We start from the raw sequence: 16527 nt of genomic DNA, 5'->3' as shown, positions 1-16527 counted from the left end.
TCCGGATTATTTTTATATTGGTGCCTGGATTTTCATGCTGCAGTAACAATCTGCTTTCAGTGAAACTGTTAAACAACTGCTCACCTTCTCACCCCGTAAACCTTCTGTTTGTACCTGAAATTAAAGCACTGAATAAATAATGACATCCTCACTTAGATTTGTGAAATTCATTGATAGTTACTGTGATGAAAAAGTGTATGTAATTTCTTTTCTCAAAGAAAACAATATATCCATCATTAGTCATTATTAAGCTCATTTTCTTCATCCCATTAAGAGATGTTAAAACTGTGTTTAACCCATCAACTGAAATAATCTATATTTTTAGATATAATAACAAGTGTTGTCAAGTTTCAGCTAAAGTCCTGCACTTCACTAACAGACACAGTGATCTCGCTTCCTGTCTTTTTATACACTTCAGTTAAAAACACGACGATCGCTCTTTGATGATCTGCTCTGTCTTTAGCAATAATCATTAAAAAATAGTTAAAATGCAACATGTGAGGTTTAAACGCATGCTGCTGTAACCCTGCTATCTTCATCATGACACAAACCTATAATCCTAGAGTATAATTCTTATGTACCTTTGGTGTATTTTTGGCACTTACCGCATCCCCAGGTAATCCGGGAAGACCTCTCTCCCCCTGTGACATAGGTCACACAACAAGGACAAACCCATCATTAGAATCAAGAGGCTCTCAGGGCAAAGTCCCTTAAGGGATATGATGACGGCACAGCGACAACCATAATTTATGAGATGAGCTGTGCGGATGCTTACTGCAGGCTAAAAGAAAGTGAAACTTGTGGGTAAAGAACCGCGGCAGCTCTTTGTGCTTGTGTGTGCATTAGTGTGTGTGCAGCTGGGTGTGGTAGAAGCATGTGCGTTCCACTGGAGGAATCATCAAAGTTGGTAATTACAGACAGACAACTGAACTGCGTTTTAGTTTCTCAGACAAATGAGGGGGCAGACTTTGATGGTGCACAGAGGAGACTGAGGAATGTCTGGAGAGAGCAGACAGTAGCTCGGGAAGCTTTTGATAAGTCTTTGAAAGAACTCATATCAGCAGCACCTAATAACATTACACAACAGTATCATCAACTTGTAATCAGGTGAACAGTGTTCCAAATACAATAAAGGTAAGTGGGTGGGCGTACCTTGTCACCTTTAACCCCGTTGGGCCCAGGTACTCCAGTCAGACCTCTCAAACCCTAATCAATAAAAGAAAAAAAACAAGCAACAAAAACCTTTTAATACAAAGGTGACGGACCAAATGTGTCACCGACTGATGTCGCCATCAAAAATCAACACTTACATCCTTCCCAGGAAAGCCAGGTTTTCCAGGCAATCCATCAAGACCTGGCTCACCCTGAAATGGGAAAATTACATTTTCTCTTTTAAAATGTAGGCAAAAAGGCAAACTTCAAAACCCAAGATAAAAGAACCTTCGAGTAATGAATAAAGAAGGAAATAAGAAACAAAAAACATAATAGCATAAAATCATAATAGGACAAAAGAATAATAGCTCTTGTAGCTAAATGCCACAATACTGGGGACAGTTTCACACAAGTTAATGCTGACTTAGACATGAAAATGTGTTTTGCTTAATAATGCTGGTATTTGGTACTGGTAAATTTACTTGCATAATAATTTACATCCAGTACTTCCTATACAAAACGTTCTTCACTTGCAATATACAATATCAAGAAAGACCTTCAATAAAAGGTCTACACTACCATCAGGTTCCTCCACCATCACCAAGTATAAGACTTGTTATTAACATGTCCTTTGGGCCTCCTAGATATCTCGACATAGTGGCTTTGGTTTGAATCTGACCAACCACAGTCGTGGTTAGTACGGACGTGCTTAATAAAGAACAGCTTTTTCAGTCAGCAAGCACAACTTTAAATCAGTCCTGTGTGTCTCCTCCAAACCACCTATTCCCTTTATCGCTTCACTGAGGTAAGGACTTTGCCAGTACTTTTCAGCAACAGGAAATTGCTTACTGTCTGACTGAACAGCTGATGGACAGCTCTAAAAGGGGCATCGGTTTGTCTGAATGGGCCTATATGTGCTTAGAACCTGCTACTCATCCCCATGCCATACGGCAGAGTGATCAGTGGACTGATTTGATGCACAGTTCTTTATTCGAACCACGTTAAAGACGTTTAGCTTGAAGTTAAAGCTGACCTCTGAACAAGAAACACTGAGTACAAAAACAACTCAACACAAAGCAGCATTAAATAGTTGAAAACAGCTGTTGATTCAGGGAAATAACCTTTCACTGAATTATTAAAAGCCTAAATAACATTCAGTGTGATGGCAAACAGCTCCTAGAAAACCTAAGACATCAACAAAGCTTCAGCGAGCCTGAATGAAGTGCATTATATCCTGTAACGCCCCCACAGAATTCCAGACAGGAAGTGTGGAGAGTAAATCAAGGAAACCACATCTGTTTGCACAATTACGCCTCTCAGTTCTCAATTCCTCTGAGAAGAAAAGTCTCTTTCTGAAAAGTTAAGCCCGTTATCAGGATTTGCAGTATGAGCTGGTGTTCTGCGCAGGTTCAACCTAGAAACGTGGCCCAAATCCCAGGACATGCTGGGAAAGCAAATGAGCTAACTCTCTCGTGACCTTCAGCAACAACTGTTTTAAAGATGTAGCTCGTATCTGCTGCAGCGGAACTGTGTGGCCAAACGATTAGTGGCTGTAGCAGGAGGCCCCCAAGCAGGAATAAGTGAAGAGTGAAGCAACTGTTTAAACTCTATCAGGTTGCCGGTAACCTGGTCAGGTTCACGTCTACCTCTTTATATGGAATTTTCACAAATTTAGTTTACCCAAATGGAAAACTTTAATTGTCATTAAAGTGTATTTAATACACTTTGAAAGATGTGAAAGGTAAAATCTTTTAGTTACTGAAACTGTGTTTGTTGTAGCATGCGGCTACAATGCAACTTCTCCATAAGCCTAAGCCGAAGTGGTTTTAATACGTGACTTACCCTGGTTCCCGGTGTTCCCGTTTCACCTTTTGTACCCGAGTCACCCTATAACAAACCAAAGCAACATAATTATTTTTATAGAAATATATTTCTATAAACTGCCATCAAATCAGACCATCATTTGGTGGAAGTTAATTCGGATTATACTTACAGTGACACCTTTTGGCCCTGGTGCACCAGGAATTCCAGCATCCCCTTGAAGACCCTGTGAAATAAACAAAACAAATACTTGTATTAATAAAAGTTACTGACTTCCACCAAAGCATCACTATTTCTGACTCGAGCATACTGAGGCTCGCTGGGGTCGGCTAAACCTCCAAAAGATAAAAAAAAATAGCTTCTGTCACTGATAAAAATTATCCCAAGAAACCCTTAAATGTTGACTTATGACCTTCTGTCCACAAGCTACCCATCTAAAATGAGCAACTTTGTTGATGTTGTGACATGATCAAACCTTGAAAGACCTTCGCAAAATTAGAGAGAGAACCTCAATGATCAGATGATTTCCTATGAGGAAGCAATTAGTGACAGTGGGAAGGAAGTCCATTTAAATGGAAGCAACCTCAGGCACAAGTTTCTTCCTGAGAAACGACAAACAATAAAAAATAATAAAGTGCTCAGCACACTGGAGTCTAGAGATGGCATGATACCACTTTTTTATGTCCGATACCGATACCGATATCATAAATTTGGATTTCTGCCGATACCGATATGAATCCGATATAGTGTGTTTTTTAAACAATAAACCGTTTTTTTCAATATCTTGTTGCATTTTGTATAAGTTCAGACTCAAGTTTAAATAAACAACAACACTAAAGCTATTCTGTTATACCTGTATGTAAAAAATACACTGCGCCCAAAATATTTCATAGTTCAGCAAAACTGATCAATCTAATAAACTTAAACCTACTCCATCCTTCCTATTCTGGTATTTTAAAGAGTACTTAGCAGAATTATTAAGCAACCTAACTAATAGGGTTGCAAACTCCCAGCAAAAAAAAAAAAATAGGGAACCACCCCCCACCCTCCACCTCATGATGCTTAATCGATGTAATCAAATTTAATTTGATGCAGGGGAAAAATGCACAGAAATAAATTATTTTTCAAGAATAATTAAATAGATTCAACATTTTTCTTCAACAGAATTGCAGAATTCACAGATGGTACTTTCCCAAAGGAAAAAGTACTACAGCTTACTAGTGTATATTAGACTTAACAGTTACTATATACAGTAATGGACTTCTATATATTTTACATCAGATTAAAACTTTGGGTGTAAGAGTCAGATAATTATTTATTAAAAGCTAGACATTTTAAATGAGAATAAGAAAGAAAAGTATGTCTTTGTGCCCCCTTTTTCCTGTTAATGCCCTATCGGTCCCCCTGGCTAAACTTTGCTACATCCGCCCCTGCACAGTTACCAGCCGTCAGCTGCGTAGAAAAAGATCCTGGTGTAGAAAGTTATATTAAATAAATTCTAACAACAGCTTATCAAGCTTAATAGTGCTGCTGTTGTTCAGCCGCTGGTTTCCTCTTTCTGGTGAGAAGTGGGCCAAAAACAAACAAGAGAGACGGACTCGCGACAGAAAAGCCGATCAGCTGATCATTGATCAGTTTCAGATTGAAGTAGCAGCAAGAAGAGGGAGGGAGAGAGAGAGAGAGGCAGTTGCTCCATATATCGATTATTAAGCTTAACGCTGGAATGCTTTACAAACATTCAGAGATGAACTTACACACTTGCTTTACTTCTCTCTGGGACTACAAATACACACAGCCACTCTATCACGTGATGCACACTGCTGCAACGTGCTACGGTTATGAGCCGAGTTACGCCGTGTAGCAAGTTTTGTGAGGTGCTTTTTTGATATTTAATGGATCGGATTACATTTTTTATTTCTTGCCGATATCCGATCCAGTAATTTGGGTCAGTATCGGACTGATACCGATACGTAATATCGGATCGGTCCATCTCTAGTTATAAGCTCATGTTTTACCAACTAATGTTTTATATGACTGACCTAAAACTTACACTTTTGCTCTGATAAACAGTTCGGCTACATTCTCACATCATATCGTTTATTTGCTGGGTGTGACAACTAAGTTCCCCTTCAAAGGACGTTTTGGTAACAGCAGCTAACAGTGTCAAAAACAGCAGCACTTACTGAGAGAAATCCTGAAGAACTCAGCTCAGTATGATTGTCATCAGACAGAAGTAAGCTTCTTTAACAAAGTAACAGAAACACACCGGCCATCTGCAGTCATTATGGGGTACAGAGGGTCAAGTCTGACATCACCATCTTCAAATTACTCAAATATGAGCGATCCCTCTCATGTACTCATTTTTAATCTTGTTCATTCTGCTTACTTTATATGAATATGGTAGCATTTTCAATTCCTCCACTTCCGCCTCGACTTCCTGTCTTTCTGTTAGTGGCACCATGTCCAAACCATGCATGACAGCAGGTCTGACTATCATTTTTTAAGTCTTCCCTTTTATGTCTTGCTGCTCATTCATCATGCTTACACCTGTCACAAGTCACCACTAATACTTGTCTTCATCCTGTCTGCATCCTCTTTTTTACGTCTCTTCTGGACTGTCCATTGCTTAGGATGGTTGACCCCAGATATTTAAACGCATCTACCTTTGCTACCTTTGTTCTTTGCAACTTTACTGTTACACCTGCTCTCTCTAATTCACACTCATGTATTCTGACCTTCGTTCCTCTTGTCTCCAGTGTATACCATCACGTCTCCAGGCTCTTTTACACCTGCTCCTTATTCTTCTACAGATCACAATGTCATCTGCAAATATCAGGTATACCATGGCCTTGTGCCACTCGAACCAAAATGAGTACATTTAATCCAAAGCAAATAACCCCAGGCAAACATAAGTGTGGGTGAGGAGCTGGCTAAGATGGGACAATGACTTTTAGCCATTTTTCCCTGTGAAGGAAAAAAGATTTCAAACTTGCATGTACATCTTCTCACCAATAGTATTAGATACAAATAAGGCTTTTGTGAAAACACTGAATAAAAATGATACATATTTGCTAAATTAGGATAAAATAGAAGGCACAGAGTGATACTGAATGGAGAGCCATTTGTAAACCGTAAGAGTCTCTTCTAAGGGAACAAAGAGCAAAAACAGCCAAACAGCAGATACATTAAAGTATTTAAACTTAATTTAAAGGAAATAAAGAAATGCAACTAAAGTGGGGTACAAAAAACTTAAAACCACAGATACAGATAAGAACACACTGTCTCACTAAAGTAGCATATTCTCCCAACCTTTGTTAAAAATCAAATAATCAAACAGTACAAAGCTTTAAACTGTTTCACAATTTCTTTTTATTTTATCATGAAATTATGTTAAAGGTCATGCTAAGAAAAGTTTCCAACCCAGCTCAAGAAAATGGAGAAAACCTCCATTAATCTTATAATCAACCATACAAAGAAGATGGAAAAACAATAGAGAATGCACTGATGCATGCTCAGGCATCCAGGTAAGTAAATCCCAAATGGTTGAATCTGTTCATCTGGACGTAGCGTTTTCAGTGGGAGAAACATTCTCCTTCAGTCACTTGGATGAGTGAGGAAACATTTCTCCCACTGAAAACGCTACGTCCAGATCAACAGATTCCACCTTTTGGAATCTAGAATGCAAATGATGGTTGATAAATAGCTATGTATGCAATGTGACCACTGGCTAAGTTAGGCCAATTCATAGCCAGTGGCCTCAAGGAAATTTATATTGCATGGTAAAGACCCTGCAATATAAAAGAGAACCCCAACAATCTAACGATCCCCTCTGAGCAAGCACTTGGCGACAGCGGGAAGGAAAAACTCCCTTTTAACAGGAAGAAACCTACGGAAGAACCAGGCTCAGGAAGGGGCAGCCATCTTCCACGACTGGTTGGGGCATCGATGGTACAAAACATGGACATAGCTTGTTCGTTGGAAACATGAAGCAAATACAGAAGAACCTTAAGTGTACATTCAGTCTGAAGTCTACCAGATGGCAACAGCTAGCCTGATGCAAACCTATAGACATCTATAGGAAAACAGCTTTCTTTCTTGATCCACTCCCCCTCATCACAGCTGGTTTTTGCCATCAAGATGGCAACAGTGATAATGCTCCTCTTGACCAATGGATGATGTTACTGTAGCTATATCAATATTTTATACAGTCTATATTCTATACCAGGGCTCGAGAGCTACTGTCCTGCGGCTTTTAGATGCATCCCTACTCCAACAGCTGAATCAAATGGTTGGATTGCCTCTTCAGCATGCCATCAAATCTGGCAAAGGCCTGATAACAAGCCATTCATTTTATTCAGGTGTGTTGGAACAAGGATGCATCTAAAAGCGGCAGGATAATAGCTCTTGAGGACTGGAGTTGGACACCCCTGTTCTATACTGTCTATGGGGCTTGAGGGGAAAGAGTTGTAGTGGTGTATATACATGGGATGTCGAACGATGGGAGTGGGGAAGAAATGCACAGTTCCCCTTACTTACTGCAAACTACCTTTCAGAAATGGGGATAGATGTAGTCAGGATATGCTAAATGCAAGGCAGCACGTAGAAGCCATGTTGTCCATCTCCGCTGATCCTTTTCCTCCACGTCCCTGGGTTGAAACGTCTGCTCTTGAGGAGTTTCCATGGGAGATGAACTTTCTGTAGGAATGTCCTTGTTTTTCTCCTCCAGGTCTGTAGTTTCGCTTGTTTTGATCCTCTCTTCCTTTTCAGTTGACTCATTGGATTCAGGTGTGAGCTCAAAACTACTTTGATGGGGTTCACCTCTTGCCTTTCTTCTTGCAGAGCCTGTTCATTTTGTCTCACTTCCTTGTGACAATCAGCCAACTTTTTGGTAAGCTCCTGGACTTCCTGTTCCTTTATTCTGTTACTCTCTTCTTCAAAGGATTTGAGTCCTTGTAAAACAGATTTGACTTCCTCCTGAACAGCAATGTTTTTTGCTTCAATGTCTAGTTTCAGGTCTTGGTTTTGATTGTTCAGAGACTCAGTTTCCTGCTTTAATTCCTCACACAGTTCTATGATATCGTCGAAATCTTCCTGGGTTGCGTTTGCCTCATGGATGTCAGTTTGGAGAGCCTGGATTTGTTTTCTCATTTTATCTTTTTCCTTTTGAAAATTCTGTTTCAGCTCACACATGCTCTGTATTGTAGCATCATTTTCTAATCTGAATGCCTGGTTGTCTGTTTGGAGATCTTCAACTTTGAGCAGCAATGCTATCTTCTCCATTTCATACTCTTCATGCTTACGGTGCATTTTTTCTTGCAGAATCTCTTCATTTTGTCTCATTTCCTTCTGGCAATCAGCCAACTTTTGGGTAAGCTCCTGGACTTCCTGTTTGAGAGCGTTGTTTTGTTGCGTTATTCTGTTACTGTCATCGTCAATGGATTTGAGTCCTCGCAAAACAGATTTGACTTCCTCCTGAACAGCAATGTTTTTTGCTTCAAGGTCTTGTTTCAGGTCTTGGTTTTGATTGTTCAGAGACTCATTTTTCTGCTTTAATTCCTCACACAGTTCTATGATATCGTCGAAATCTTCCCGGGTTGCGTTTGCCATATGGATGTCAGTTTGGAGAGCCTGGATTTGTTTTCTCATTTTATCTTTTTCCTTTTGAAAATTCTGTTTCAGCTCACACATGCTCTGTATTATAGCATCATTTTCTAATCTGAATGCCTGGTTGTCTGTTTGGAGATCTTCAACTTTTTCCTGCAATGCCAGCTTCTCCATTTCATACTCTTTGTGTTTACAAGGCATTTTTAAGTTGTTTTTAAGTTGCTCCAGAGCACTTTTCCATTCTTGATCATTTTGTTCATAAGCACTCTCCTTTGCTTGAACTTGTTGTCTCAAAGCTTGATTTTCACAGTGCAAATAGGCAACGCAATAGTTCAGGTCTGAATTCTCCAAGCAAAGCTTCTCATTTTGTAGTTGTAGTTCCCTTTTTTTCTTGTTTTTAGAAAACCCATATTCTTTGAGAAGCAGCTCAATGTTTTTTCGGAGGTTTTCATTTTCACCTTTGAATTCCCTCACTTGCTGGCGAAGTTTTATATTCTTTTTAATCACATCACTGGGAATGGAGGGGGACTCAGCCATTTTTGTAATTTAACTAAAGTTAAAATCTACTACTACTTACAACAGTACTAACTGTGTTCCTTGTTCACTACAAAACGTGCCTCAAATTACAGTCAAGTGTATAAACTGTTTGCCTGTTCAGTGAGGTTATAACTGAATGGACGTAGGGTTTGGGTTACTATATGGATTTCAGAGCAAAGGAAGCCTGTTTAAGATCAAAGGAATTCTAATAGAATGTGATGAGTAATGCTGATGTCATAAGAAACATGTGATGTCACAATGAACATGTGATGTCACAATGAACATGTCAGATGAAATGATGGAAAAAATAACAATAGCATTATCTGGTAAATTGATTAATGATTCCATGATCTTTGAACCAGTAATGGACTTTATTAAAAAATTAATCTCTGAAAGACAGAAATTAGAAATTTGTATCAGCAGTGTCATCCTCTGAATGCTTCATCACACTGTGAGTTATGTTTTTATCCTTCAAGACTGAGCTGATGGAGAACAGGGTTTTTTTTATGTATTTATTTGACTTAAATTCACCAAGTCATCATCATTACCTCAACTTGATTTCATAGATGATCCAGTTTTTGTTTTTTTGTTATTAAATGTCCCCCTCTGTCCCTACACGTAAAACCTTGTTAAAAATCAAGATTGCTCTAAACAATCCAAGGACATATAAATGCCATCTGTGTTTGTAGCAATTTGTTAAATAAGCATATTAAATAATATTAAATTAATGCACAGTTGAAAAGATTCAGGTCTTTTCTACCTTTTTTTTAAATTCAGTCATATTGTATGATTAAATGCTGCTGCTGCTGCTGCTGCTGACATGAACACTGAAATCGGATGTATTCTATGGATGTTCATTTAAATTTGTTTGCTGCTTGTGTGATTACAGATGCAGTGAGAATCATGTTTCCCAGGCTGAAGACATCCTAAAACTTTCCACATACTGAGGATAGAGGACATTGACGATGCTATGTCACTGTTCCTGTCCAAGGAGAAGAGCCTACAGGTTCTTTGTGTAAATAAAACTGATTTTAATGGAGGAATTTATATTGCCAGACTTTCCTTTTTTTGTGAAACAGACAAGTAACTGAAAGAAACTAGAATAATAAAAATATTTTTGTCATGTTCAGAGGGTTTAAGTTGTTCCAGAATTCTTTTCAGCTCCTGAGCTTGTTCTTGAAAAGCACTGTTCTTTTACTTCTTCTTTTAGAGCCTGATTATGATCTTTGAAAAATTCATTTTCCTGCTTCATCTTACAGTATTTTCTCTCGTTTTCTGTAATTCTCTATCATTTTTTTTGCCTGAAGATCATATTGAGGAGCCAGGATTTTGTGATGCATTTGAGCTTTTTCCTGCCGAAAGTCGCTTTGCAGCTCACACGTGCTTTCATTTCCATCCTCATTTTCCTGTCTGAAAAATATTTGCAGACCAATGCTTTACCGGAAAGACATCTGGTTATAAGCTCATGTTTTACCAACTAATGTTTTATATGACAGACCTAAAACTTACACTTTTGCTCTGATAAACAGTTCGGCTACATTCTCACATCATATTGTTTATTTGCTGGGTGTGACAATTAAGTTCCCCTTCAAAGGACGTTTTGGTGACAGCAGCTAACAGTGTCAAAAACAGCAGCACTTACTGAGAGAAATCCTGAAGAACTCAGCTCAGTATGATTGTCATCAGACAGAAGTAAGCTTCTTTAACAAAGTAACAGAAACACACCGGCCATCTGCAGTCATTATGGGGTACAGAGGGTCAAGTCTGACATCACCATCTTCAAATTACTCAAATATGAGCGATCCCTCTCATGTACTCATTTTTAATCTTGTTCATTCTGCTTACTTTATATGAATATGGTAGCATTTTCAATTCCTCCACTTCCGCCTCGACTTCCTGTCTTTCTGTTAGTGGCACCATGTCCAAACCATGCATGACAGCAGGTCTGACTATCATTTTTTAAGTCTTCCCTTTTATGTCTTGCTGCTCATTCATCATGCTTACACCTGTCACAAGTCACCACTAATACTTGTCTTCATCCTGTCTGCATCCTCTTTTTTACGTCTCTTCTGGACTGTCCATTGCTTAGGATGGTTGACCCCAGATATTTAAACGCATCTACCTTTGCTACCTTTGTTCTTTGCAACTTTACTGTTACACCTGCTCTCTCTAATTCACACTCATGTATTCTGACCTTCGTTCCTCTTGTCTCCAGTGTATACCATCACGTCTCCAGGCTCTTTTACACCTGCTCCTTATTCTTCTACAGATCACAATGTCATCTGCAAATATCAGGTATACCATGGCCTTGTGCCACTCGAACCAAAATGAGTACATTTAATCCAAAGCAAATAACCCCAGGCAAACATAAGTGTGGGTGAGGAGCTGGCTAAGATGGGACAATGACTTTTAGCCATTTTTCCCTGTGAAGGAAAAAAGATTTCAAACTTGCATGTATATCTTCTCACCAATAGTATTAGATACAAATAAGGCTTTTGTGAAAACACTGAATAAAAATGATACATATTTGCTAAATTAGGATAAAATAGAAGGCACAGAGTGATACTGAATGGAGAGCCATTTGTAAACCGTAAGAGTCTCTTCTAAGGGAACAAAGAGCAAAAACAGCCAAACAGCAGATACATTAAAGTATTTAAACTTAATTTAAAGGAAATAAAGAAATGCAACTTAAGTGGGGTACAAAAAACTTAAAACCACAGATACAGATAAGAACACACTGTCTCACTAAAGTAGCATATTCTCCCAACCTTTGTTAAAAATCAAATAATCAAACAGTACAAAGCTTTAAACTGTTTCACAATTTCTTTTTATTTTATCATGAAATTATGTTAAAGGTCATGCTAAGAAAAGTTTCCAACCCAGCTCAAGAAAATGGAGAAAACCTCCATTAATCTTATAATCAACCATACAAAGAAGATGGAAAAACAATAGAGAATGCACTGATGCATGCTCAGGCATCCAGGTAAGTAAATCCCAAATGGTTGAATCTGTTCATCTGGACGTAGCGTTTTCAGTGGGAGAAACATTCTCCTTCAGTCACTTGGATGAGTGAGGAAACATTTCTCCCACTGAAAACGCTACGTCCAGATCAACAGATTCCACCTTTTGGAATCTAGAATGCAAATGATGGTTGATAAATAGCTATGTATGCAATGTGACCACTGGCTAAGTTAGGCCAATTCATAGCCAGTGGCCTCAAGGAAATTTATATTGCATGGTAAAGACCCTGCAATATAAAAGAGAACCCCCAACAATCTAACGATCCCCTCTGAGCAAGCACTTGGCGACAGCGGGAAGGAAAAACTCCCTTTTAACAGGAAGAAACCTACGGAAGAACCAGGCTCAGGAAGGGGCAGCCATCTTCCACGACTGGTTGGGGCATCGATGGTACAAAACATGGACATAGCTTGTTTGTTGGAAACATGAAGCAAATACAGAAGAACCTTAAGTGTACATTCAGTCTGAAGTCTACCAGATGGCAACAGCTAGCCTGATGCAAACCTATAGACATCTATAGGAAAACAGCTTTCTTTCTTGATCCACTCCCCCTCATCACAGCTGGTTTTTGCCATCAAGATGGCAACAGTGATAATGCTCCTCTTGACCAATGGATGATGTTACTGTAGCTATATCAATATTTTATACAGTCTATATTCTATACCAGGGCTCGAGAGCTACTGTCCTGCGGCTTTTAGATGCATCCCTACTCCAACAGCTGAATCAAATGGTTGGATTGCCTCTTCAGCATGCCATCAAATCTGGCAAAGGCCTGATAACAAGCCATTCATTTTATTCAGGTGTGTTGGAACAAGGATGCATCTAAAAGCGGCAGGATAATAGCTCTTGAGGACTGGAGTTGGACACCCCTGTTCTATACTGTCTATGGGGCTTGAGGGGAAAGAGTTGTAGTGTTGTATATACATGGGATGTCGAACGATGGGAGTGGGGAAGAAATGCACAGTTCCCCTTACTTACTGCAAACTACCTTTCAGAAATGGGGATAGATGTAGTCAGGATATGCTAAATGCAAGGCAGCACGTAGAAGCCATGTTGTCCATCTCCGCTGATCCTTTTCCTCCACGTCCCTGGGTTGAAACGTCTGCTCTTGAGGAGTTTCCATGTGAGATGAACTTTCTGTAGGAATGTCCTTGTTTTTCTCCTCCAGGTCTGTAGTTTCGCTTGTTTTGATCCTCTCTTCCTTTTCAGTTGACTCATTGGATTCAGGTGTGAGCTCAAAACTACTTTGATGGGGTTCACCTTTATCAAGCTCTTGCCTTTCTTCTTGCAGAGCCTGTTCATTTTGTCTCACTTCCTTGTGACAATCAGCCAACTTTTTGGTAAGCTCCTGGACTTCCTGTTCCTTTATTCTGTTACTCTCTTCTTCAAAGGATTTGAGTCCTTGTAAAACAGATTTGACTTCCTCCTGAACAGCAATGTTTTTTGCTTCAATGTCTAGTTTCAGGTCTTGGTTTTGATTGTTCAGAGACTCAGTTTCCTGCTTTAATTCCTCACACAGTTCTATGATATCGTCGAAATCTTCCTGGGTTGCGTTTGCCTCATGGATGTCAGTTTGGAGAGCCTGGATTTGTTTTCTCATTTTATCTTTTTCCTTTTGAAAATTCTGTTTCAGCTCACACATGCTCTGTATTGTAGCATCATTTTCTAATCTGAATGCCTGGTTGTCTGTTTGGAGATCTTCAACTTTGAGCAGCAATGCTATCTTCTCCATTTCATACTCTTCATGCTTACGGTGCATTTTTTCTTGCAGAATCTCTTCATTTTGTCTCATTTCCTTCTGGCAATCAGCCAACTTTTGGGTAAGCTCCTGGACTTCCTGTTTGAGAGCGTTGTTTTGTTGCGTTATTCTGTTACTGTCATCGTCAATGGATTTGAGTCCTCGCAAAACAGATTTGACTTCCTCCTGAACAGCAATGTTTTTTGCTTCAAGGTCTTGTTTCAGGTCTTGGTTTTGATTGTTCAGAGACTCATTTTTCTGCTTTAATTCCTCACACAGTTTTATGATATCGTCGAAATCTTCCCGGGTTGCGTTTGCCATATGGATGTCAGTTTGGAGAGCCTGGATTTGTTTTCTCATTTTATCTTTTTCCTTTTGAAAATTCTGTTTCAGCTCACACATGCTCTGTATTATAGCATCATTTTCTAATCTGAATGCCTGGTTGTCTGTTTGGAGATCTTCAACTTTTTCCTGCAATGCCAGCTTCTCCATTTCATACTCTTTGTGTTTACAAGGCATTTTTAAGTTGTTTTTAAGTTGCTCCAGAGCACTTTTCCATTCTTGATCATTTTGTTCATAAGCACTCTCATTTGCTTGAACTTGTTGTCTCAAAGCTTGATTTTCACAGTGCAAATAGGCAACGCAATAGTTCAGGTCTGAATTCTCCAAGCAAAGCTTCTCATTTTGTAGTTGTAGTTCCCTTTTTTTCTTGTTTTTAGAAAACCCATATTCTTTGAGAAGGAGCTCAATGTTTTTTCGGAGGTTTTCATTTTCACCTTTGAATTCCCTCACTTGCTGGCGAAGTTTTATATTCTTTTTAATCACATCACTGGGAATGGAGGGGGACTCAGCCATTTTTGTAATTTAACTAAAGTTAAAATCTACTACTACTTACAACAGTACTAACTGTGTTCCTTGTTCACTACAAAACGTGCCTCAAATTACAGTCAAGTGTATAAACTGTTTGCCTGTTCAGCGAGGTTATAACTGAATGGACGTAGGGTTTGGGTTACTATATGGATTTCAAAGCAAAGGAAGCCTGTTTAAGATCAAAGGAATTCTAATAGAATGTGATGAGTAATGCTGTCATAAGAAACATGTGATGTCACAATGAACATGTCAGATGAAATGATGGAAAAAATAACAATAGCATTATCTGGTAAATTGATTAATGATTCCATGATCTTTGAACCTGTAATGGACTTTATTAAAAAATTAATCTCTGAAAGACAGAAATTAGAAATTTGTATCAGCAGTGTCATCCTCTGAATGCTTCATCACACTGTGAGTTATGTTTTTATCCTTCAAGACTGAGCTGATGGAGAACAGGGTTTTTTTTATGTATTTATTTGACTTAAATTCACCAAGTCATCATCATTACCTCAACTTGATTTCATAGATGATCCAGTTTTTGTTTTTTTGTTATTAAATGTCCCCCTCTGTCCCTACACGTAAAACCTTGTTAAAAATCAAGATTGCTCTAAACGATCCAAGGACATATAAATGCCATCTGTGTTTGTAGCAATTTGTTAAATAAGCATATTAAATAATATTAAATTAATGCACAGTTGAAAAGATTCAGGTCTTTTCTACCTTTTTTTTAAATTCAGTCATATTGTATGATTAAATGCTGCTGCTGCTGCTGCTGCTGACATGAACACTGAAATCGGATGTATTCTATGGATGTTCATTTAAATTTGTTTGCTGCTTGTGTGATTACAGATGCAGTGAGAATCATGTTTCCCAGGCTGAAGACATCCTAAAACTTTCCACATACTGAGGATAGAGGACATTGACGATGCTATGTCACTGTTCCTGTCCAAGGAGAAGAGCCTACAGGTTCTTTGTGTAAATAAAACTGATTTTAATGGAGGAATTTATATTGCCAGACTTTCCTTTTTTTGTGAAACAGACAAGTAACTGAAAGACACTAGAATAATAAAAATATTTTTGTCATGTTCAGAGGGTTTAAGTTGTTCCAGAATTCTTTTCAGCTCCTGAGCTTGTTCTTGAAAAGCACTGTTCTTTTACTTCTTCTTTTAGAGCCTGATTATGATCTTTGAAAAATTCATTTTCCTGCTTCATCTTACAGTATTTTCTCTCGTTTTCTGTAATTCTCTATCATTTTTTTTTGCCTGAAGATCATATTGAGGAGCCAGGATTTTGTGATGCATTTGAGCTTTTTCCTGCCGAGAGTCGCTTTGCAGCTCACACGTGCTTTCATTTCCATCATCATTTTCCTGTCTGAAAAATATTTGCAGACCAGTACTTTACTGAAAAGACATCTGGTTATAAGTAGAGATGGCACGATACCACTTTTTTATGTCCGATACCGATACCGATATCATAAATTTAGATTTCTGCCGATACCGATATGAATCTGATAAAGTGTGTTTTTTTTGTATAAGTTCAGACTCAAGTTTAAATAAACAACAACACTAAAGGTATTCTGTTATACCTGTATGTAAAATAAATAAATAAATAAATAAATAAATAAAAATACACTGCGCCCAAAATATTTCATAGTTCAGCAAAACTGATCAATCTAATAAACTTAAACCTACTCCATCCTTCCTATTCTGGTATTTTAAAGAGTACTTAGCAGAATTATTAAGCAACCTAACTAATAGGGTTGCAAACTCCCAGCAAAAAAAAAA

General features: G+C 38.5%; 2 protein-coding genes across 6 annotated transcripts in view; both read right to left on the bottom strand.

Annotated features, from left to right (window-relative positions):
• The window catches only part of col22a1 (collagen, type XXII, alpha 1), an 89407-nt gene that overhangs the window by 46510 nt on the left and 26370 nt on the right, over positions 1-16527 (bottom strand). For all 5 annotated transcript variants that reach the window (XM_085148870.1, XM_085148873.1, XM_085148874.1 and 2 more), the window contains 6 exons: positions 3146-3199; positions 2995-3039; positions 1311-1364; positions 1153-1206; positions 606-641; positions 85-114 (listed from right to left, as the gene is read on the bottom strand). In XM_085148870.1, the coding sequence (XP_085004996.1) occupies positions 85-114; positions 606-641; positions 1153-1206; positions 1311-1364; positions 2995-3039; positions 3146-3199 (273 nt within the window). The remainder of the gene's footprint in view (positions 1-84; positions 115-605; positions 642-1152; positions 1207-1310; positions 1365-2994; positions 3040-3145; positions 3200-16527) is intronic.
• LOC146493654 (uncharacterized) lies at positions 5908-14883 on the bottom strand. The gene is made up of 2 exons (XM_085149357.1): positions 13127-14883; positions 5908-9117 (listed from the first exon to the last, which is right to left on the bottom strand). Exons 1-2 carry the CDS (start codon positions 14723-14725, stop codon positions 7555-7557), a joined length of 3162 nt encoding a protein of 1053 aa, XP_085005483.1. The 5' UTR covers positions 14726-14883; the 3' UTR covers positions 5908-7554.

The sequence above is a fragment of the Neolamprologus multifasciatus genome, chromosome 22 (assembly GCF_963576455.1).
Source record: "Neolamprologus multifasciatus chromosome 22, fNeoMul1.2, whole genome shotgun sequence".
NCBI classification, from domain to species: Eukaryota; Metazoa; Chordata; class Actinopteri; order Cichliformes; family Cichlidae; genus Neolamprologus; species Neolamprologus multifasciatus.
This window is presented reverse-complemented; position numbering and strand designations above follow the sequence as displayed.